Raw genomic sequence first — 20,744 nt, forward strand, 5'->3', positions numbered from 1 at the left:
TTGGTCGAGCATCCCTACAGACACAATTGGCCGTGACTGCAGGTGGGAAGCCGGATGTGGGTATGTGTCCTGGTTGCTGCACTAGCGCCTCCTCTGGTCGGTCGGTTTGCCTGTTTGGGGGGGAGGGGGAACTGGGGGGGAATAGCGTGATCCCACACGCTATGTCCCCCTGGTGAAACTCCTCACTGTCAGGTGAAAAGAAGCAGCTGGCAACTCCACATGCATCAGAGGAGGCATGTGGAAATCTGCAGCCCTCCCCGGATCAGCAGAGGGGGTGGAGCGGTGACCGGGATGGCTCGGGAGAGTGGGGTAATTCGCCAAGTACAACTGGGGAGAAAAGGGGGGGATATATATGTATGTATAAAATTTGCAGATCCTTATCACAAAGCCACCATCTTTTTAGTATTACTACGTGTAAACTGTGACCTTTCCATCTTGGTGACAGGTGATGGGTCGGCCAGACAAGGAATCTCGGATTGCTGTCTCCCACAGGTATAGCACAGTTTTTATACCAACAAGCAGTCACATCAAAGAATGTAAATATATTGGTCAGAAAGCAATGCAGAAACAATGGCCCAGGAACAAATACTGTTGCGGACTTTCCAAACTGCCAGTAGGTGCAAGCAACTATATGCATTGGACAGTTGTGTCAAGTGCACATGGACAAATTAAGACAAGCAAAAGAAAACATCTCATAACAATGAACAACAAGTTGGTACATCATGCAGACTTGGACATTGGTATTTCAATGTAATAAGCAATTACAACTGCAGAATGGCATGTTAGTGAGTTGAGCAGAGATTGGTAATTTTTGACATAAAGTTCAGTGATTTTTACAAGAGAAATACAAAAAAGCTTCAATCGATTTTCATTCCCAGGATTCTGTTATTGTGGTTATATGCAATTAATGCCCCTAGTGCATGTTTCCTGAGTAATCTTCCTGCACAGTTGTCATAAAAAAATGAAAGCTTGCTATTTCTAAAGGCAATGCCTCAGGAGAAATACATATATGGATGAAAAACAGTTACCCAGTTTTCTGCTATACTGATGAGAAGGACAAAGAAGCAAAGGGTTTGAATAAACCAGGTGGCAGTTGAAAGCTAACACAATTATTCAGTGTGCACATTGAATAAACTGCACCTGAAAAGAAACAGCGGACACATACACATGCCAATTATGTTAAGACCTTTATAACTCAGATTTACAGTGTGAATTGGGCTGTTTTTGAATGTAGATGAAGTGCGGATTTCCTTGACACAATAACTGAATTCTGTCAGGGAAGGTCACTGTGTATTCCCCACGCGGTTGTGAAATGTAAACTATAAACCCTGTTGAAGTGTTGGAGAACCTGTATGTGATGGTTACAGTAAGCAGCCGTCCCCATAAGTATGCCCTTGCAGCTTCACCATGGCTTGTGGTTAAGTATGAACCTAACCCTAATAAATAAATTATGGAAATTGAATGATAAACAATGCAACATAAATATTACTCAATTTCCATAATAATTTCAATACCGACACGCTCAAGGTGCTGAGAGGCCCCAAAATGAGAGGGCACCAGCGTCAGCAATCTGAGGAAAGGCATAAGAGAGAGGAAATGGAAGGTGAAGAAGACAGTAGGTTTGTATAAGCCTTAATCATAGTGGTAGCTTCTATGCCACCTCTGCAGATTGATGAGGACTATATTAAAAAAAAAAACAACCTACAACAACTGCAAGATGCATGGTGTATACAATGAGCCAGTGTTGTAGTACTCGAGTCCTGATTTTCAGGACCCATGACTCGACTTGGACTTGAGCACGGATGACTCGGACTTGGACATTGACTGCATTCGGACTCGGACTTGTTAATTGATAAAGACTGTTTTTTTTGTTTTTGTTAGTTTTTTTGTTTGGCTATTGTGTCACAAAGTAAATGAACTCCCTTTGAAATGGTGACAGCTGTGTCATTTTTGTTTAATGTAGACCTTTTTTATTTGTATGTCAGCTTTTTTACAGTGACAGAGTGGAGCACTGGAGCCCATCTTGGAACTCGACTCAGACTCTACCTTGATGACTCGGACTTGACTCGGACTCTTCTTTGGGGACTTGGACTCGAACACTGGGGACTCGAGATTGGACTCGGACTCAAGGTTTAGTGACTCGACTACAACACTGCAATGTGCATGTGTTTGTGCTTAAGTCACATAGGGAGGGTGGGTTATAATCATTTGGCTGAGTGAGCAAATGAAACAATCAGTAAAACAACATGAAGGATGTGCCACTAGCGGTGCTCTGCCATGAAAAGAAATAAAGCAACTATGAATAAGTAAATCATAAGAGCATCCTTACACTTCCTCTTTCATCATGGGCGGCCATGCCTGTAGGAGGAGCATGAGCAGCTGAAAGTCCTCCCACTTCCGAGCAGCCTGCAGGAGCTCCAGGAAAAGCGCAGATCGTTTCTCCTCGCTCTCTACATCCTCAATCTCGACCTGCCAGGGAGGGGATGGTGGCAGTGGTGGGTAGGGGTTGGGAGGGGTCAAGGGGAGGGGAGAGAGAATTAAAATGAATTAAGTGAATTAAGACACAAATCACAAAATATGAAAATGTTAAAGGGATAAGTTGCCGTTCAGGGATATACCAAGTCCCCTACTTACACAGAGTCAGACAAAATGGTGGATACCTCTTTTGCGTCTGCTAATGATCCCAATAGACGTCCAGCAAATGAGCCAAGCTAGGCTAAGCTCACCATTCAACATACCTCAAACTGCATGCACAAACATAAAAAGTCTCCACAAATTTGTCTGACTCTGTGTATGTAGGACACATAGTAAAAGCCCTGGAAACCAAACTAGCTAATGTAGCTAATGATATATTCCCCACAACTTCAATTCACTGGATCAAAAAGGGCTTTCACAAAGAACCCACAAACTCCACCTCTGCCCCATCAAACCCACTGTTGCCCTGTGAAGAACTGAATTTGCACTGTGCTGAGGAAAGAATAGATACGGTTACGATGCTCGGTTCAATCGGCAAGTGCAGGAAGATGAATGTACTTGAACTTTAATGAACCTGAACTATACTTGAACTGAGTGTTCTGATGTAACTGCCGCATGTCGGAAAGAAATATGTGTGAGAACGAGACATCAAGAAGTAAGAGGAAAAGTCAAAGAACATTTTAATCTAGTGGTATCATCATTTCCTCAACTTTATTCCAAAACTTTGAAATTATAACAACACATTGGGTGCGAGAGCTGCTACCTGGAAACACATTTCCAGTGCAGATGAGCAAACTACAATAAATGGATATTAATTTCATTTGCCTCTATAATGTATTCATCAAAATCATTTCATTAAAAGGGAAATGGATGAGGGCATCCGGGTAGCGTAGCGGTCTATTCCGTTGCCTACCAACACGGGGATCGCTGGTTCGAATCCCCGTGTTGCCTCTGGCTTGGTCGGGTGTCCCTACAGACACAATTGGCCATGTCTGCGGGTTGGAAGCCGGATGTGGGTATGTGTGCTGGTAGCTGCACTAGTGCTTCCTCTGGTCGGTCAGGGCACCTGTTCAGGGGGGAGGGGGAACTGGGGGGAATAGCATGATCCTCCCACTTGCTGTCCCCCTGGCGAAACTCCTCACTGTCAAGTGAAAAGAAGCAGCTGGCGACTCCACATCTATCGGAGGAGACGTGGTAGTCTGCAGCCCTCCCCAGATTGGCAGAGGGGGTGGAGCAGTGACCGGGACGGCTTGAAGAGTGGGGTAATTGGCCAGATACAATTGGGGAGAAAAGGGGGGGGTAAAAAAAAAGGGGGGGAATGGATGATGGTCACAGAAGGGTGAATCAGTTCATCTGGACACAACGTTTATTGAGAGAGAAACGTTTCATCACTCCTCTAAGTGACCTCTTCAGTCTCCACTGACTGCAGTATCCCCACCCTTATAAACAATACAGTGGCATAATGACTGAAATCAACGATCAGTTTCATATGCAAGTTGCCATGACCATTAACTAGAGTTTCAATGGCCATGTGTACTATTCACATTGGATTGGGGAATGGTTGCAATCACAGCACTGTTAGATGGCGACAGATGTATTCTTAGCCCCCACCCCAGATGTGCTGGATGTGGCTGGTCTTACATGAGATTCTAAGTGGTGATCAATGTCGTAAACCAAAAGGCCATTTGAGTATTCTTTGTTTTGGTCTTGGAGAGTCCTGCCTGTTCTGCACTCTCTCCCAATAGCTAACACTGGAGACAGTGCAGCGTAGACCACGATTGGTATGAGTACCCCTTAAATCTGCACCTAAGACAAGGCAGCATAGATGACCCCTTGGGTTGACAGCATCCATAGAACATAAGCCCAGTTTAACTGCTCAGTTGCACATGGTAAAGACAATTAAAGCCACCAAAGGAGACAAGCCTTTATTTTCATTAGTGGCCCATCTTGCCCTAAGGTGGAAAATGCCAACTTTGGCCAGGGCAAGACCGAAAGGCAAAGAGAGAGAAAGAGAAACAGAGAGACAGAGACAGAGACAGAAACAGAGAGAGAATTAAAAAAAATGCCCTGAAAGGCAATGAAGGCGGGTGAATGAGGAAGGAGAAGAAAGAAGGAGAGAGAAAGGGGAGGGAAAGTAATTAATTTTCTTCTCGAGGGTTAGCTCCAATGTGATTTAACAGTTCAGAGAGCGGCTGATTTCTGAGGGGAAAACTACAACCTGCCAAAGCATGGTTGCGGCAAAACCTGGCTACCATCACACACACACATACGCGCACACACACACACAAACATGCGCCCAAACATACACCCATGCATGTGTGTAGACACGAACATGGACAAAGAAACACACTCAACACACCCAGAAAACACTAGGTGAAAATGATATGATAAAACTCAGTTTCACTCTGTTAGTAACCCCAAGTGTATATAATATGCCTGTATTGTTAAATAAAACTGGGTGACACTGTTTTGTGTCTTATCGTTCTTTGTGTTTAAGCAGAGGTCAAAAGCACACAAGGAGAAGACATGCAGGAGGACGATATGAGACTACAGGTCAAAATGTGCAGTCCTTCTTCAGATCTCTATCTGTGCATATGCTCCTCTGCCATTTTTCTAAGCAGAATGAATTTGTATTTGGGAGCACTTTCTTTGTAAGTGGTAGTGCTGCAAAGCTTTACTGTTCAGTGCAGGTTCAGTGCAGCACTGAACTACATTATGAGGGTGGAGGTGGTGGTGGTGTTGGGGGTTGTAGCGCAATAAACGAGTAAAGCTGAACCTCAGGACCCCTGAAAATGGAGGTCATTTGGGAGACAGAAATGGAATCTTAACTACCTGTAAAAAGCCATCTCCCGCAATCTAGGGCTCTCAAATCCATTGCAGAATGTACACTACAACTAAAAGGCAGTTTATCATTTTTAGGGCCATAATTTGTTATGAATATAAGCACTTTGAGGTTATTGAACCAATTTCTAAAAAAAATAAGGATACTATAATTTATTCTTTTTTGTCATTTCAGCAGGTTGCTATATTTGATTTAGTTTTATTAATGCATAGGTCACATGATGTTTTGGTACATGAAAGAGGCAATCTACTAATGAAGGAAATATCTGAACTATGTACATATGCAACATATATTGTACACTCATTACTGCAGTACATACTCATCCAAACACACCATCTTGTTTGCACAATTAGATTCTGTCTTTCACACACACACTGACACAGACACACACACAGACACACACACAGACACACACACACACACACTCATGCGCAAAACTAAACTACAGATTAAATGGCTGCCAATTATTATATGGCTCTAAGGTTTTTACTTTCTCAACAAGGACGAATGGCAATTATGCCAAATAATTCAAATCAACACTTCAGTGATGATGTACATTGCAGCAAAAGCAAGAGCGAGAGAGAGAGGGGGGGGGATTTTGAATTTATAACAGCTCTTTATTTAACAAGAAAACAAACTAACAATGAATAATGACATCATCAGACATAGTCACTATTTCAAATTAACGTGCACAAAAAGGGCTCAACTTCCATCATTGAACCAAGATCGATTCAGAGAGACAGAGACAGAGAGACAGAGAGAGACAGAGAGACAGAGAGAGAGACAGACAGACAGACAGACAGAGAGACAGAGCGAGAGTAGAAAGGAAAACAGAGTGAGACGAGTGTAAATGTGAGTAAGTCAACTGTTGTCATGTCCCTTACCAGAAAGGAAAGGATGAGCCAAGACAAACAAGAACAAACAAATCAAAGGAACTTCCTATCATTCAACACACAGGTCAATTAACTATCCATCCATTCACTGATCATTCAACCCTTCATACATCTACCCACCCTCCTATCGACCTACCATTTTTCTTTCACCACCCCCCCATGCTTATATCCATCATAGCCCCACATCAGATCCTTATACAACCATCTTCACCATCTTCTCTTCCTCTCCCCACCCATCCATCCATTATCCAAACCGCTTATCCCCCTCAGGGTCACGGGATGCTGAAGCCTATCCCAGCAGTTGTTGGGTGGCAGGTGGGGAGACACCGTGGACAGACCGCCAGTCCAGCACACGCACGCACGCACGCACGCACGCACGCACGCACGCACGCACACACACACACACACACACACACCCCTAGGGACAGTTTAGTATGGCCGATTCATCTGACCTGCATGTCTTTGGACTGTGGGAGGAAACCAGAGCCGCTGGAGGAAACCCATGCAGACACGGGGAGAACATGCCAAACTCCACACAGAGGGCGACCTGGGACGACCCCCAAGGTTGGACTACCCCGGTGCTCGAACCCAGGACCTTCTTGCTGTGAGGCGACTGCGCTAACCACTGCGCCACCATGCTGCATTGCTAGATATTTAGTAATTTACCAAATAATCTACCCTTAATGATGCCGTAATGGATACTCTTGGTATTTCTACAGGTACAATGGTGGATGAATCATGGGTGACTTTGTGTGTGCTACCTGTCTGTCTTTAAGCACAGGCCTCTCCCCACCCTTCCAGGGATATTTTATTCAGACAACAACTCATGTGTAATACCACATTGCACATGGGCTGGTAATGAAGCAAACTGGTGCTGCTCGCCCCCACCTGGACAGGTGCGCTACACATATTGACCTGCACGGGAATAAAATTGTTCATTGAAGTTTCTCAAAAACCATTGCAGGTGATGTGTCATCAAGTGTGGACATGTAGCTTCTACACCACACATGGCAGCCATGTGTGTTCACCGCTGCAGAGACTAACACACAAACATGTCAAGCCGTTTGCTCTGCAACACTAATAATTTCAGACCTATGTGGGTTTCTTTTGCGTTTCCTGTTCATGTCAAAGTAAAAATATGTCCACCACAAGCGAGAAGACAGAAGCTCGCTTTGAGTTGACATATCCATGCTTTTAGTGAAATGGCACACAGGGACACTGGAGGGAAGAAAAAGAGAAATGGAAAAAGCAGACAGAGCGACGCTGGGTTATATGAGATGTGACAACCAGTAGTTACCATGTACTCCACTTTCCCAGATTGACAAGTGTTGACTTTTCACAGGAGGGAAGTTCAAAAAGTCATTGTGGGGAGCAGCGTATAGCAGCTTGTAGCAGTGTGTGTCTACATGTGTGTGTGTGTGTGGGTTTATGCTCATAACTTAAAATTGACAGTTGCTTTCCTGCTGCTTCTGTTAATGCACAAAAAACAGATAACAGCAGGCTGTGCTACATGATGCACACTCCTATTGTTAGGTGCACAAACAAGACACACACCTGCACACAAATAAAAAGACCCCCTAACATACATCATCGATTTTAATGCATACACACATGCACAAGCACGCACATGCAGACACACACACACACACACACACACACACACAGCACATATATGCAAACAAAAACATGCAGAACAAACATTAATATGTTTTAACATTGGCCATCCCTCTACTGACTTACAGTATAGTATAGCCCTTTTCTAACACAGGACGACATGACATGTCATGTGTGTGTGTGTGTGTGTGTGTGTGTGTGTGTGTGTGTGTGTGTGTGTGTGTGTGTGTGTGTGTGTGTGTGTGTGTGTGTGCATGTATCTCAGTCAGGGCAAGAAAGGGAGAGATGGTGCGTGAGAGGGAGTGAGGCACTGGGAAGAAGAGTAAGAGAGTGAGAGAGGGGGGGGGCGAGGGTGAGAGGGACAGAGACAGAGAAGGAGAGACAGAAAGAGACAGAGAGATGGAAGCCGCTTTGGGGTGAATTGATACAGCATGGGAAGACGGAGAGGGAGAGACAGACAGAGACAGAGAGATAGAAGCCGCTTTGGGGTGAATTGATACAGCATGGGAGCGAGGAGAGGCTGCATGTCTGCTAGCAGAGACATGGTTGAGAGAGAGAGTGAGAAAAAAACCCCTAAAACTCGGTGAAAAATCCTCTCATAAACAACAATAATGACAACAGCAACAACACCACCACCACACAGAGTTCACAAAAGGACAGAGATGTAGAGGGAGTGTAAAAGACTACAGGAGACAAATGAAGTGCTTACTTTTCATGGGTTACAACAGAACAGACAGGGACATAGAGGGAGGTGGGAGGGAGGGAAGGGGAGAGAGAGAGACAGAAAGGGGGGGGGGGCAAGACAGATGAAAGTGGAGTCCCACCTTCCCCAAGAGCTGCTGGCATAAGACTTTCATTCATTTTGCTAAGGGGAAGAGGGACTGCTTTGCATACACATGCAAGAAGGCACAATGACATATACACATGCATACATGTATGAATACACATATGTGTGTGTGTGTTCATGCATGTGTACACAGAACACAGACACACAGCACATAGTCACAATTAGAGATACATTACCTCATAGCAATGCAAACGTAGTCAGCCCTATGTTCCCTCAACCCTGTGGGTTAGCTATCGGCTAGGTTAGGTCAAGGTAAGCATTGGGTTAAAGTTAGGGTTAGGTAGGGGCTAAATCAGGTTAAGATAGGTTAGGTTACATTTAGGTAACGTCAACGAAATAGGGTTGAGGGAACATCTCTCATTCTTCTCTTCAGAACAAATGCGCAAGCTACCAGAGAGGGTGAGCGCACATCTTTGCGACAATGAAGTTGTTCTTCCACATAACACCGCTATCTTCCACAGGGCCGTGCAAAGTCAACAAAAATACCAAATTCCTCGTAGCGTCGTCAAGCTAACATCAAGTAAAAAGGAGGGTCACTAGGCATATATTTTTAGTTGGAAATCCCCCTCTAGAGTATAGAGGAAGGACAACTCTGCCATACAAGACAAAAACAATCTAATCTTGTCTCCGTACAACCCTTTGTTACTATGCAACACAACTCGTGCAGAACAACTCATTCACATACCAAAAGCTAATTAGTGTGGTTGTGGAGGGGTTCCCACACTATCTGAATTACAATTATTCTTCTTTTTCATGAAACCTTAGTTGCATGGTGGGAATACTGTCCTTTCATAAAATATTCAAATTCCAGCTCATTGTTGGAAAAGTTGATGAAAAATTACTTTTCATGTGTCATATATTGTACTGATTGTAAAGCCCTTTGTGACTTTGGGCTACACACATGAACTTGACTTGATGTCAGGGTGTGATCTTTGGTGAATGCGATAACTTATTTTGACCATTATGTGCTTAATTATGAAGCGATAAACTCGAGAGAATGGCCAATAGGTTTAGTGACTTGTGCTCAAAGCAGTGGAGGATGGACTAATTTTCTGCAGACCAGACCAGCAGTTTGTTTTAATCCGAGTGCTCGTAATTATTTCTTGTGTGCGTCCTTGAGGATTTTATCAGTAGTGATTTTTTAAAAATTTCTTGACATTTTCTGTTTATTTCCAGATTCTTTTTATTACTATCTTACCTAGAAATCTCCAAGCAATAATGTCTTTTATTTTACCTTTAATGGTGTGAATGAAAAGAAATGTAGGGATCCGGCACGAGAACAGCCAGCATGGGAGCACTATGTTGACATGCAGAAAGATCTAGGTGTTATAAAGAAATTGTCCAAGCAAAACTTTGGGTACATCTCCAACTTTCAACATGCAACAACCGTGTAAGCATGTCAACTGTCATTGCCAAATATTATTTTGAGACACCATTTACAGATGTCGACACGTACTGCGATACCCAGCAAACATGCCCGTGCAGCGCCACTGTGGGTAGGTGTGGGTTTACTGTGGGGCAATGTGGGCAGGGGCAAACCTGCACTAATCCCACATGGGCCCCATGTGGTTAGCCCATGCGGGGCCCACAGTAGTTTTGCCATTTGAGGCCCCTATGTGGGCTTATTGTGGGCAAGCCCAACTGTGCTCTTGCCCACAGTAAGCCCATATGGGCCCCATGTGGGTCAGCCCATGCAGGGCCCACAACAGTTTTGCCCTTTGGGGCCCCCATCAGGGATTTCTGTGGGCAACCCACAGTGGTCTTGCCCACAGTAAGCCCACATGGGCCCCATGTGGTTAGCCCATGCGGGGCCCACAGTAGTTTTGCCATTTGAGGCCCCTATGTGGGCTTATTGTGGGCAGGCCCAACTGTGCTCTTGCCCACAGTAAGCCCATATGGGCCCCATGTGGGTCAGCCAATGCGGGGCCCACATCAGTTTTGCCCTTTGAGGCCCCCATCAGGGTTTTCTGTGGGCAACCCACTGTGGTCTTGCCCACAGTAAGCCCACATGGGTCCTCTGTGGGTCAGCCCATGTGGGGCCCACAGCAGTTTTGACTTTTGAGTTCAACCCCCTGTTGACAGTACAGTTAAAACGTTTTAAGATTACACTGCTTTAGGGGAAGCGGTACTCAAACTTTTTATTTACCACCCATGCCCAATGCTGCATATAGTCAGACCTCTGTAAAAATGACAGTAAAATGTAAACAAGTTGTCCAAGGTATAACCGGTCCATCCCATACTTAACTAAAACTGCCCATCCAACAAGACGAGTACCGTCTTAACTTTTCGGTTTGTCGCAGCCATTTCATATTTTAGTTAAGAGAAAGAACACTAGTTTTTTTGTTAATTTTTTGTCCCTTAAATGTTCCCATAGAGCAGCTCATGGTGTTTTTTAACCAACTTAATTACAGATTAACTATTACTCATAACTTTACAATTTTAATAATTTTGAACCATCAGAAATTTAGCGAACATTCACACACAGCAGCTTATTGTAGTCTCATATAGTCTGCAATACATCTGACATGTTGTGCATGTGTGCAGTAATAAACTTGACACACTCCATCACTCTAGCAGTACACAAGTAAATATAGCTTATAGCCCTGGTTCAGTTGGGGCTTGGTCACGAGGTGGTGCCAATCCTCCTTACTTTAAATACTCCAAGAAGTTGGATTTGGGTAGTTTAATTTGAATTTTGCCCCGTCTGAGTCCACAGAACAATCAAAGTGTCAGTTTATCTAAATAAAAAAACACGGTCACATACAGATAATTTTGGCTTTACTTGCCCAAGTTTCAAGACATCTCTGTTCGAGATTTGCCTCTACCCCAACAAGTGAATGGATCCCAGGCTAGATTAAATGCTGCACCTGTGGCTAACCCATACTGTGCACTTACATTTCAATTGTTGTTTTCTTCAGATGCTGTGACAAAAAGCTTTCGGGCCACAGCATCCGAGGTGGAAGCTGCCATCAAAATGTGGCTCAGAAATGCCAGGGATAGAGACGGAGGAAGGAGCAAAAAATAAATAGATTTAATATTTGGTTTTTTTTTTTTAGATTTAATGTTCTTATTGTGTTCAAATATGGTTCTATGTTTGTTGTTCTGTTTTATAAAAGCATTTAATTTGGTATATAGTTTTGTTTTTCAATTCCAATTGTTTCCAATTTTCAATAAATTCTTTTTTCGTATAATTTATATTTTCTTCATTTTTTTGTTTGAGCTGGCTGTCAATAAATGTCACTAGCATACCAGGTACACATGGGGCACTATGGGCCCGTGTGGGACCACTGCTCCCAGCCGAAAGTGTGGGCATACTATGGGCATGCTGCGGGCCCACAATGGGTCCCACTGAGGGCCCACTCTGCTTAGTGTGGGCAGCCCACTGGGGCCCCACCAGGGGCCTTTAGTGTGGGGCCCACACGTGCCCTGCATTTCATGCCGGTAACGGGGCCACTGTGGGCCCTCTGTTCCTGCCCGCAGTGGCCCCACATGGGCCCCAAAGAGGCATGTTTGCTGGGATATTGTGCCCAGCTTCAAGCGCTGAAAAGTAATTATCTAATTTCCTTGTGAGAGGAAGCAAAATGTGTTCCTCTTTTGTTTGTGTGTGCCTGCATTGAAGATCTGATGACAATATTGATTTTCACAAATTAATGTTACACAGTTCTGATAAAGTACAGCTAACTGTGATATCTAAAATAGAAGTACACGTTCATGGTTTCTCATGACAGTGATAAGGAACTCTAACATCCCAACTAAAGTAAGGGGCTTGGGACATCCCTATTTTATTTTTTGGGGGGAGGGGGATTTCCCCCCCCCTTTTCTCCCCAACTGCAATTGGCCAATTACTCCACTCTTCTGGGCCATCCCAGTCGCTGCTCCACACCCTCTGCCGATCCGGGGAGGGCTGCAGACTACCACATGCCTCCTCCGATACATGTGGAGTCACCAGCCACTTCTTTTCACCTGACAGTGAGGAGTTTCACCAGGGACACGTAGCACGTGGAAGGATCACGCTATCCCCCCCCCCCAGGTTCCCCCTCCCCTTCGAACAGGTGCCCCAACCGACCAGAAGAGGTACTAGTGCTGCGACCAGGACACATACCCACATCTGGCTTCCCACCCGCAGACACAGCCAATTATGTCTGTAGGGACGTCCGACCAAGCCGGAGGTAACACGGGGATTTGAACTGGTGATGCCCGTGTTGGTAGGCAATGGAATAGACTGCTATGCCACCCGGAGGCCCCAAGAGCTGTTCTTTTGACCTCTGTCCTTTACCTTTAAACTTTCTCCCCCAGAATCAAAGATCACTTCCCACCTCAGTAGGAATACACCAAAAATTAGTGCTGACTGTGTCCTCAACACATGAACAGACCGCCATGCTACCCGGACGCCTGGGACATCCCTATTTTCATTTATCATTCTGATTTTTTTCCCTTCTTTATGTCACTTGCCACTAATGGTGCCCTTCATTCATGCACTTCACAAAAGTGAAGCAAATGCAGCCCGATTTCAGGTACGAATGGCAAAGTAAGAAATTTTCAAAATATCATGTCATATATGTAGTGAGGAAATTGAAAATTGGTCTGGATTTCTGATTATACTTTTGCAAAAGGTATCAATACATATCATTATCTGTAAGCATTACCAACAAGTCATGGCCCTTCAAAGCAAAACAACAATCCTAATCCTCTCATGTGTAATAGTATAATGAACACATGGACAGGACAACACAGCCAATGTTAACTTAGAGGACAGCAGGGTGCAAAGCAATATGATGAGCGTTTCATCTCATCTTCTACAGTCAAACCAGGCCAAATTATAAACATATATTATTCTTTTTTTACCATTGTATTTAAATTTTCTCTAGTGATAATTGTTGACGTAGTGCCATATTTGTATCTTTACAGAAAAGTCATGCCACAGCTACCTACTGTATTTTTTGAATAAAGTGTGAAACTCTACCTATGAAGAGCCCAATCGCGATGAAGAAATAGTCTTATTCTCACTCTCATACATACTTATGACTGGGGGAAATTTAAGATAAACTGAAAGCTCAGTGTTAAAGCAAGCGACGCAGGTGACAAGTGGGAAACGTATGCACCGTAACACATTCGTAGCACAGTGGATGAACACGGAGGCCATCAAGTTAGTTATGCAGAGCCATCTAGAAAAATTGGCACAATTAAAGATAAGTTCAAAGCCGTGTAAGATCACTGGCGGTATTATGCTTGAACAGAGGAGATTGCTATTTTCATCTAAATGTAAATGTTCAAGGGAAAAGATCATTTTCAAAGATTTCCTCTCCTTTCTCATCTTAACGGCTCCAGTAATTCCAGGGGGCAATGTATTTTAGTGACAGAATTTGTCGCGAGCGTTACCGTTCATGAGCAACCTTCCTGTTTAAGCATTTATACAAGAATGGTAATACGGCAGGGTACAACGTCCCAGTTTCCACATCTTAAATGCTGTAGACGGCACAACCTCATGTCGACTTTAAAGTAAAATTAAGAGTTCCACTTGCCAAAAAGGTTCCCTAATTGCAAAAAAGGTTTCGGTGTGGACTTACCAAATAAAAAAAAAGGTACTTAAAGGATATCACGTTCCCTGTCAGATTCAAATTACACTGACACAATGCTAAAGTGATGGAGGGAATATTGACAAAAGCTGACAATTTCTCTCAATTTCATCTGATTGCATGTGAAGAGAGCAAGTGGGTTAAATAAATAATAAGCGTTTGATCAATCATTTAAAAGGGCACCTCTGGAATTCTTGTGGCCTCACTTGGGCTGTGCAGGGGTAAAGGGGGGCATCCCAGAGCTGTGGGGGTCATAATTAAGGCCTGCTTTTGATCAGTTTCAAAAGAGCCAGGATGAAATATTCAGGGATCTTCAGAGAGTAAACGTCCCTACGGTATATTAAGTGTGTGTGTGTGTGTGTGTGTGTGATGCGCAGACTCATGCGGGGCACTTCACATTTAAGGCATACAGTACACAAGAAGGCTTTCAGTAGACTGTATAGGCTGCATGGGCTTTACATTACTTTACTCCAGTGTCTCTGTACATCGTTAAGGTATTGGGTAGACAATTTTGGTGTCCTGCCTCGAACATTCATTTAACAAGCCACATTTAAAAGCTATGGGATAAAAAAAGAAAAGAAGATATTTTGAAAAAAATACCCTTTTCATGGGTGCTGGAGCAAGAATAAACTGGTGGGGGAAAAAAATAATGGATTTTTGACTTGGACTGGCCTGCTGCAACAAACCCACAAATAGCTGTTCTCCATTACACAGTCTGCTCCTTACATTGTGGACACGTGTTAAACAGTGCAGTACCACAGACAAAGCCTGTTTACATGCAGTGACAGATCTTAACTTGAAATTCAACATTTCAATGAAATGCCCCCTTATCGTAAAGAGCAAAGTCTAAAACAGAGATGGTGAAATAATTAGCGTGACTGGATGACAAGGAGAACAGCGACTTCTAGAGCGTTTATTCTCCCTGACATTCAGCTTCGTAATCCCTATGGTGTCGTGCTGTTCTTCTGTAGTCTCCATCCCTTCACTGGCTTCACGCTGCCTACTGTTGTTGAGAATTACAGTCACTGGCTGTCGTGTCTCCATCATCAGCAACATTATGCTGCTGCACAATTTTATTACCACCCGCTGATGCTTGCTGCACTGACGCTCCTTCCAAATTCTCCCAAATAAGCAAATTAATTTGTTGCATTTGAACACAGCTGCTCCAAAGGTCTAATTTTTGCCTTTTAATTATTCAGCTCATAATTTGTTTTTGTTTTTTTTCAATTTCATTCCACTTCAATGTCAACTTAGTTTATGACAGCAAGCAAAGGAACGATAGAATATATCCCAAAAGCTGTATGGGGGAGGGGGAGGTGAACCAGTTGGCTGTAAATTGGAAAAGTGATGCTTTTATGGTCGACCAAACAACCTTCATTGGTCTCTTTTGTCTCACCAATGGCCTAATGGATGACCAGCCCGCCAATAAAACTCCCTAGCTTTTCAAAATGGCCACTCTGTCTGTGCACCGCGGAGACATTTCGGGGTAAATGGGAATCCTGTCAAGTAAATTCAGGAGCACAAAATTGATCGTGCAACTATGCATCCTGAAGGCAAGAATGACATAAGACACATTAGAACGGCTGGACAGTTGTAACCCAGTGCACTTCCAAGGACAACTATATCACAGCATTGTAGTTGATGTCTGCTGCAATATAAACCAACTACATTGGCAAAAGGGAATTAAACCGCTTGCTGTTAAACCTCAATTGTGGAAACATAGTTTTTTGGGGAATTTTTTTTTCTAAAACAAACAAATCAGTGTAAGTGTTTTCATTCCTAATATACTGCATGTTCATACACACAAGAATATAGCCATTGCTTGTGCACATATTGTATCACACAAACACTGGCAAAAGCATAAAAGGTTGGCAAAATAAGAAAGCACAGAGCAGCTGAATGATAACTAGCTATGAAGTTGTGAAATATAATCTGTGGATATATATAAAAAAAATAAGAGCTATTTATTCAATTACTGTCAATAAGCATTTGAAATGCATAACATGTGCTTTCATGCACATGCTTGTTTCTTCTTTCCTCTTATGCAGTGACTGTCAGCTCAGAATCGGCATACACTTATTTTCAGTGACCTTCCCCACATGTATTAGCTAGATAAGTATAAAAAAGGAAAAACAAAGAAAAAAAAGGGGTAAAAACACAATCGCTATTTTTGTAGTTTCGGAGAAATTACTAAGTGAAATCCGTCTGCTAATTTCCTCGTATTTACCCACAAAGCCAACTTGCATTGAACACACAATTCATTTCGGTGATAGGCACACAGATATCTGCTACACGTTGCACCGCTGTCCTAATCCTTATTCCTGTGGCACCCTGACATGATGTCTTCAGTCCGGGAATGAGTGGAAGCTAATACTCCCACACTGATGACTGCTGCTTCTTCAGCACCCAATTTTATGAGGGTAGTTAAACAATACGGAAGTTAACACATTTGCAGTGCCTGCAATTATCATCTAGTCACTAAAGTCATCGTTATTCTCCTCACGCTACTGCTGTACAGATGTGTGAGTAATTACGTGTGGAAAGTCAGTCGCGACAGGTGGGGATTTTAGGATGGCGCTTATTTCCTCATTGGATGGCAGCACCTGTTTAGATAGAGAACAAAGTGCTTAAGGAGGGAGTGACAGTTATTCTGCACTAGATACAATAGACATTAGAGTACTAACTCTAAATACTGCACTCTCTGCTGAAAATTGAGGGGGTTTTTTTCCAAGGAATTTTAACCCTTAAACATTAAGATAAAGGTTATGAAAAATTACCCCGTTGTATTTAGGGTTTTACAATGTCAGCCAATATTAAAGCTATCCGTTGGTTTTTTTAGGGATCAGGTAAAAAAGGTCAGTATGGGCATCCGGGTGGTGTGGCGGTCAATTCCATTGCCTACCAACATGGGGATCGCCGGTTTGAATCGGCTTGATTGGGCATCCCTACAGACACAATTGGCTGTTGATGGGTGGGAAGCCAGATGTGAAGCACTTTGGGTGTCTAGAAAAGTGCTATATAAATGTAATGAGTATTATTATTATGTGGGTATGCCCTGATCACTGCACTATTGCCTCCTCTGGTTGGTCGGGGCACCTGTTCAGGGCGGAGGAAGGGGAACTGGGGGGAATAGCGTGATCCTCCCATGCACTACGTCCCCCTGGTGAAACTCCTCACTGTCAGGTGAAAAGAAGCAGCTGGCGACTCCACATGTATTGGAGGAGGCATGTGGTAGTCTGCAGCCCTCCCCAGATCAGCAGAGGGGGTGGAGCAGCGACCGGGACGGCTCGGAAGAGTGGGGTAATTGGCCAGATAAAATTGGGGAGGAAAAGGGGGTGAGGAAAATCCCCCCCCCCCAAAAAAGAAAAAAAGTCAGTACTTTGTCGAGGAAGGAAAAAAAAAAACCCTTTCACAACATATGCACTGACATACACACTTTGCATAAACACAGACAGACAATGGAAAACGAGTCAGGTCCCTCATAGCTGCTTAGAACTGTCCGTGTGATTTGTGATTGACTTATTAAAGCAAATCATCACCTGTGTCGGACACTCTGGTGGACGGGTTAATCATCAGCACCATGCTCACCAGCCCTCTGACAGCTCTCTCCCTCTCCCCACCTCGCTCCCCTCACGTCTTATTATCGCTGCCGATGGAGCTGGTGAGCACCATCATTTCCACATCTCTGTCAAATGAACAGGATGAGTACAAGATAGCGTTTTTTTCCCCCTCCCCATTAAAAATCTTGACGTGGAATATGCAAAAGTCAAATTCATCATTTAAAGTTGTCACCTCGCTAAATTAAAATGGCCATCACCCAGATCTAGTTTGAGGTAACAGATTTTCTTTCCTCTTTCCCTCTGTGAGTTTTAGAATAAAAATTCTGCTTGCTAAGATTCTCAGCTGCCACAGAATCCCTGGCTATATAGTATGCCATCCTCCATTAATTCCTTGGGGTGCTGTCTGTTTGCTTGATCCTTGCCCTCCCTTTTATTGAAGGTCACAGTGCAGGTCACTATCAGGATGACATTGTCACGGCTCATAGGGATTCATGATCACACTTTAAACAACAACAACAACTGGAGGAGTGCGCTCAGTAGAGTGCAGATCTCTGCCAGGCATACATATCTCCCCTTCTCTGGTGTTCAAACTTGGTGACAAACCACCCCTTTTTTTGCCTACTGGGGGAAGGGACATAATAAACGTACACAGAAACAGAAACTTCAGGGGTTTTCCTGCCATTATAAGACTTTTGCACAGCGCCCAAGCCAACTGAATGGGAAATATGGGGGGAAAAAATGTTAAAATGTAGCACTCAAGCCAAAAAAATCTACCTAATAAAGATGTTTTGCCTGTCAGTCTGTGGATGTGCAGCCTCCTAGGCGGACCCTCACACAAGTGTGACCAAGTCTAATATGAAATGACTGAGGTCAGGCTATCATAATGTCAAAGCCCTTATTAAAAGACTTCCAGTGTGTTAAACTGTTGCGGTTTTCATTATATAAAATTAATCGAGGCAAATGGCTGCTCTGCTAATTGACTTTCATTCATTCCAAAGCAATTAAACAACGGTAAGAAAACAGCTCAGCCATGGGAAATGTTTTATTGTAGCTTCTGAGATGATTTCCAGCTATGACTGTGATTGATCCTACTCTTGAAATTGTATTTTTATAGCAGAGTTTTAACACTGGAGACTATGGCACTTCCGCGTGGCGGCGAGATAAATAAGGCAAATTATTTTTTGTTCATCCGGTGTTCCTCCAGTTCTCCTCTGCTGAGATCAGCAGTGAATGATTTGCTGGCTTGTGAAATATGATGAACTTCTCCTTTACTTTCAAGACTCGTACCTGAAATGCATAACATTTTGGTTTTGACACTATCACTGCCCGATCTGACTCAACTGTAGATTTGAGTTGAGCATGTGCACGACCGACTCAGATCGGCTAGTGAGGGAGAGCAGCGTTTGTCGAGCAGCGATAGTGAGTACATATGTTTTTTTGAAGGTTTTCAATCGCCACAACCACGAGAGGGTCTTCATCATACAGTCATAACTGTACACAAAAAAAAAACAAAACAAAAAAAAATTAGGCTGATACGTCCAGTAGTTTACAATATTAGCTTCGGACAGATACACAAACCCACACATACATGCATGCTTGTGTGCGCAAACAAATCACATAATCCTCTCCAGGCTACCACCTGGCAGAGATAGCAATGACAACAAAAACACACTGCCACACTTTCATAGGTGCAGTGATGTCATCATGAATGTGTTAGGTTTTATTGTTACTGGCATCAAATCACAGATGCGGTTAGTTATGCAAAAAATAAAATAAAGCAAGTACATTCAACTTTTTTTTAAATTAAATATATCTATCTATCTATATCTATCTATCTATATATATAATCCCCCCCCCTTTTCTTCATAATTGTACCTGGTTAATCACCCCGCTGTCTGAGCTGTCCCAATCATTGCTCCACCCGCTCTGCCGATCCAGGGAGGGCTGCAGACTACCACATGCCTCCTCTAATACATGTGGAGTCACCAGCCGCTTCTTTTTGGCTGACAGTGAGGAGTTTTGCCAGTGGGAAGTAGCGTGTGGGAGGGTCACGCTACTCCCCCCCCCCAGTCCCCCCCCCGAACAGGCGCCCCGACTGACCAGAGAGGCGCTAGTGCAATGACCAGGACACATACCCACATCTGGCTTCCCACCCGCAGACATGACTAATTGTGTCTGTAGGGATGCCGACTGAGCCAGAGGTAACACGGGGATTCGACCTGGTGAACCCTGTGTTGGTAGGCAACGGAAAAGACCACACAGACTGCCATGCTACCTGGACGCCCAAGTGCATTCAAACATAGTAGGAGTTTGTCTAACGGACCGTTATTGCCTGACCCATGAGAAACCCACATCCATAGTTAAGGGGAATCCTCTGAATAACCTGCAGCAAAACAACGGAAAATTCAGAGGGTCATATAACCATTTTCTTTGTTTAAGCTTCAGAAATAAATCCAAGAAACCAAGTATTTGCTTTTAGCACTCTGAGTGTTTAAATAAAATACAACTTGCCCTTTGAACCCATCAACAAATCTGCCTAGTGATAGCCACTTGGACATAGCAATTAGGCTCAGAGTTTGATCTGATAGAAAGAGAGAGACGACAGAAAACAAGACGCGGGCATGTTGGTTTATCGGAGCAGGAGTACCGGTGGAGCCCTGGGACCCAGGCATCCCTCTGTGTCTGGCCTTTACTGAGTGCACTCCAAATGAGCTCATCAATATTCATTGACCTGCTCTGGGTAACGACCCCAGCTACGGACAGCATAAAGTTGCAGAGGTCGCACACTTCAGAGCAGGAGAACGAGGTAGATAGAGAGATGGTCTCTGGGAGAGAAAAAAAGCAAATGAGGGGGGGGTTGAGAGAGGTGAATATGAGCAGAGAGTACATGTCGGTTTGTGGCCTGTAGGTGGTTAGGAAGCATTAGGACTTAAGAGA

The 20,744-nt window shown here is 43.7% G+C and overlaps 1 protein-coding gene across 1 annotated transcript in view; it reads right to left on the minus strand.

The window, feature by feature from the left end:
- nbas (NBAS subunit of NRZ tethering complex) overlaps nt 1–20,744 on the minus strand; it is a 227,784-nt gene that overhangs the window by 28,660 nt on the left and 178,380 nt on the right. The window contains 1 exon segment of the mRNA XM_056294466.1: nt 2,330–2,469. Coding sequence (XP_056150441.1) covers nt 2,330–2,469 — 140 coding nt within the window.

This window comes from Lampris incognitus, chromosome 15 (genome assembly GCF_029633865.1).
Source record: "Lampris incognitus isolate fLamInc1 chromosome 15, fLamInc1.hap2, whole genome shotgun sequence".
Classification (NCBI taxonomy): Eukaryota; Metazoa; Chordata; class Actinopteri; order Lampriformes; family Lampridae; genus Lampris; species Lampris incognitus.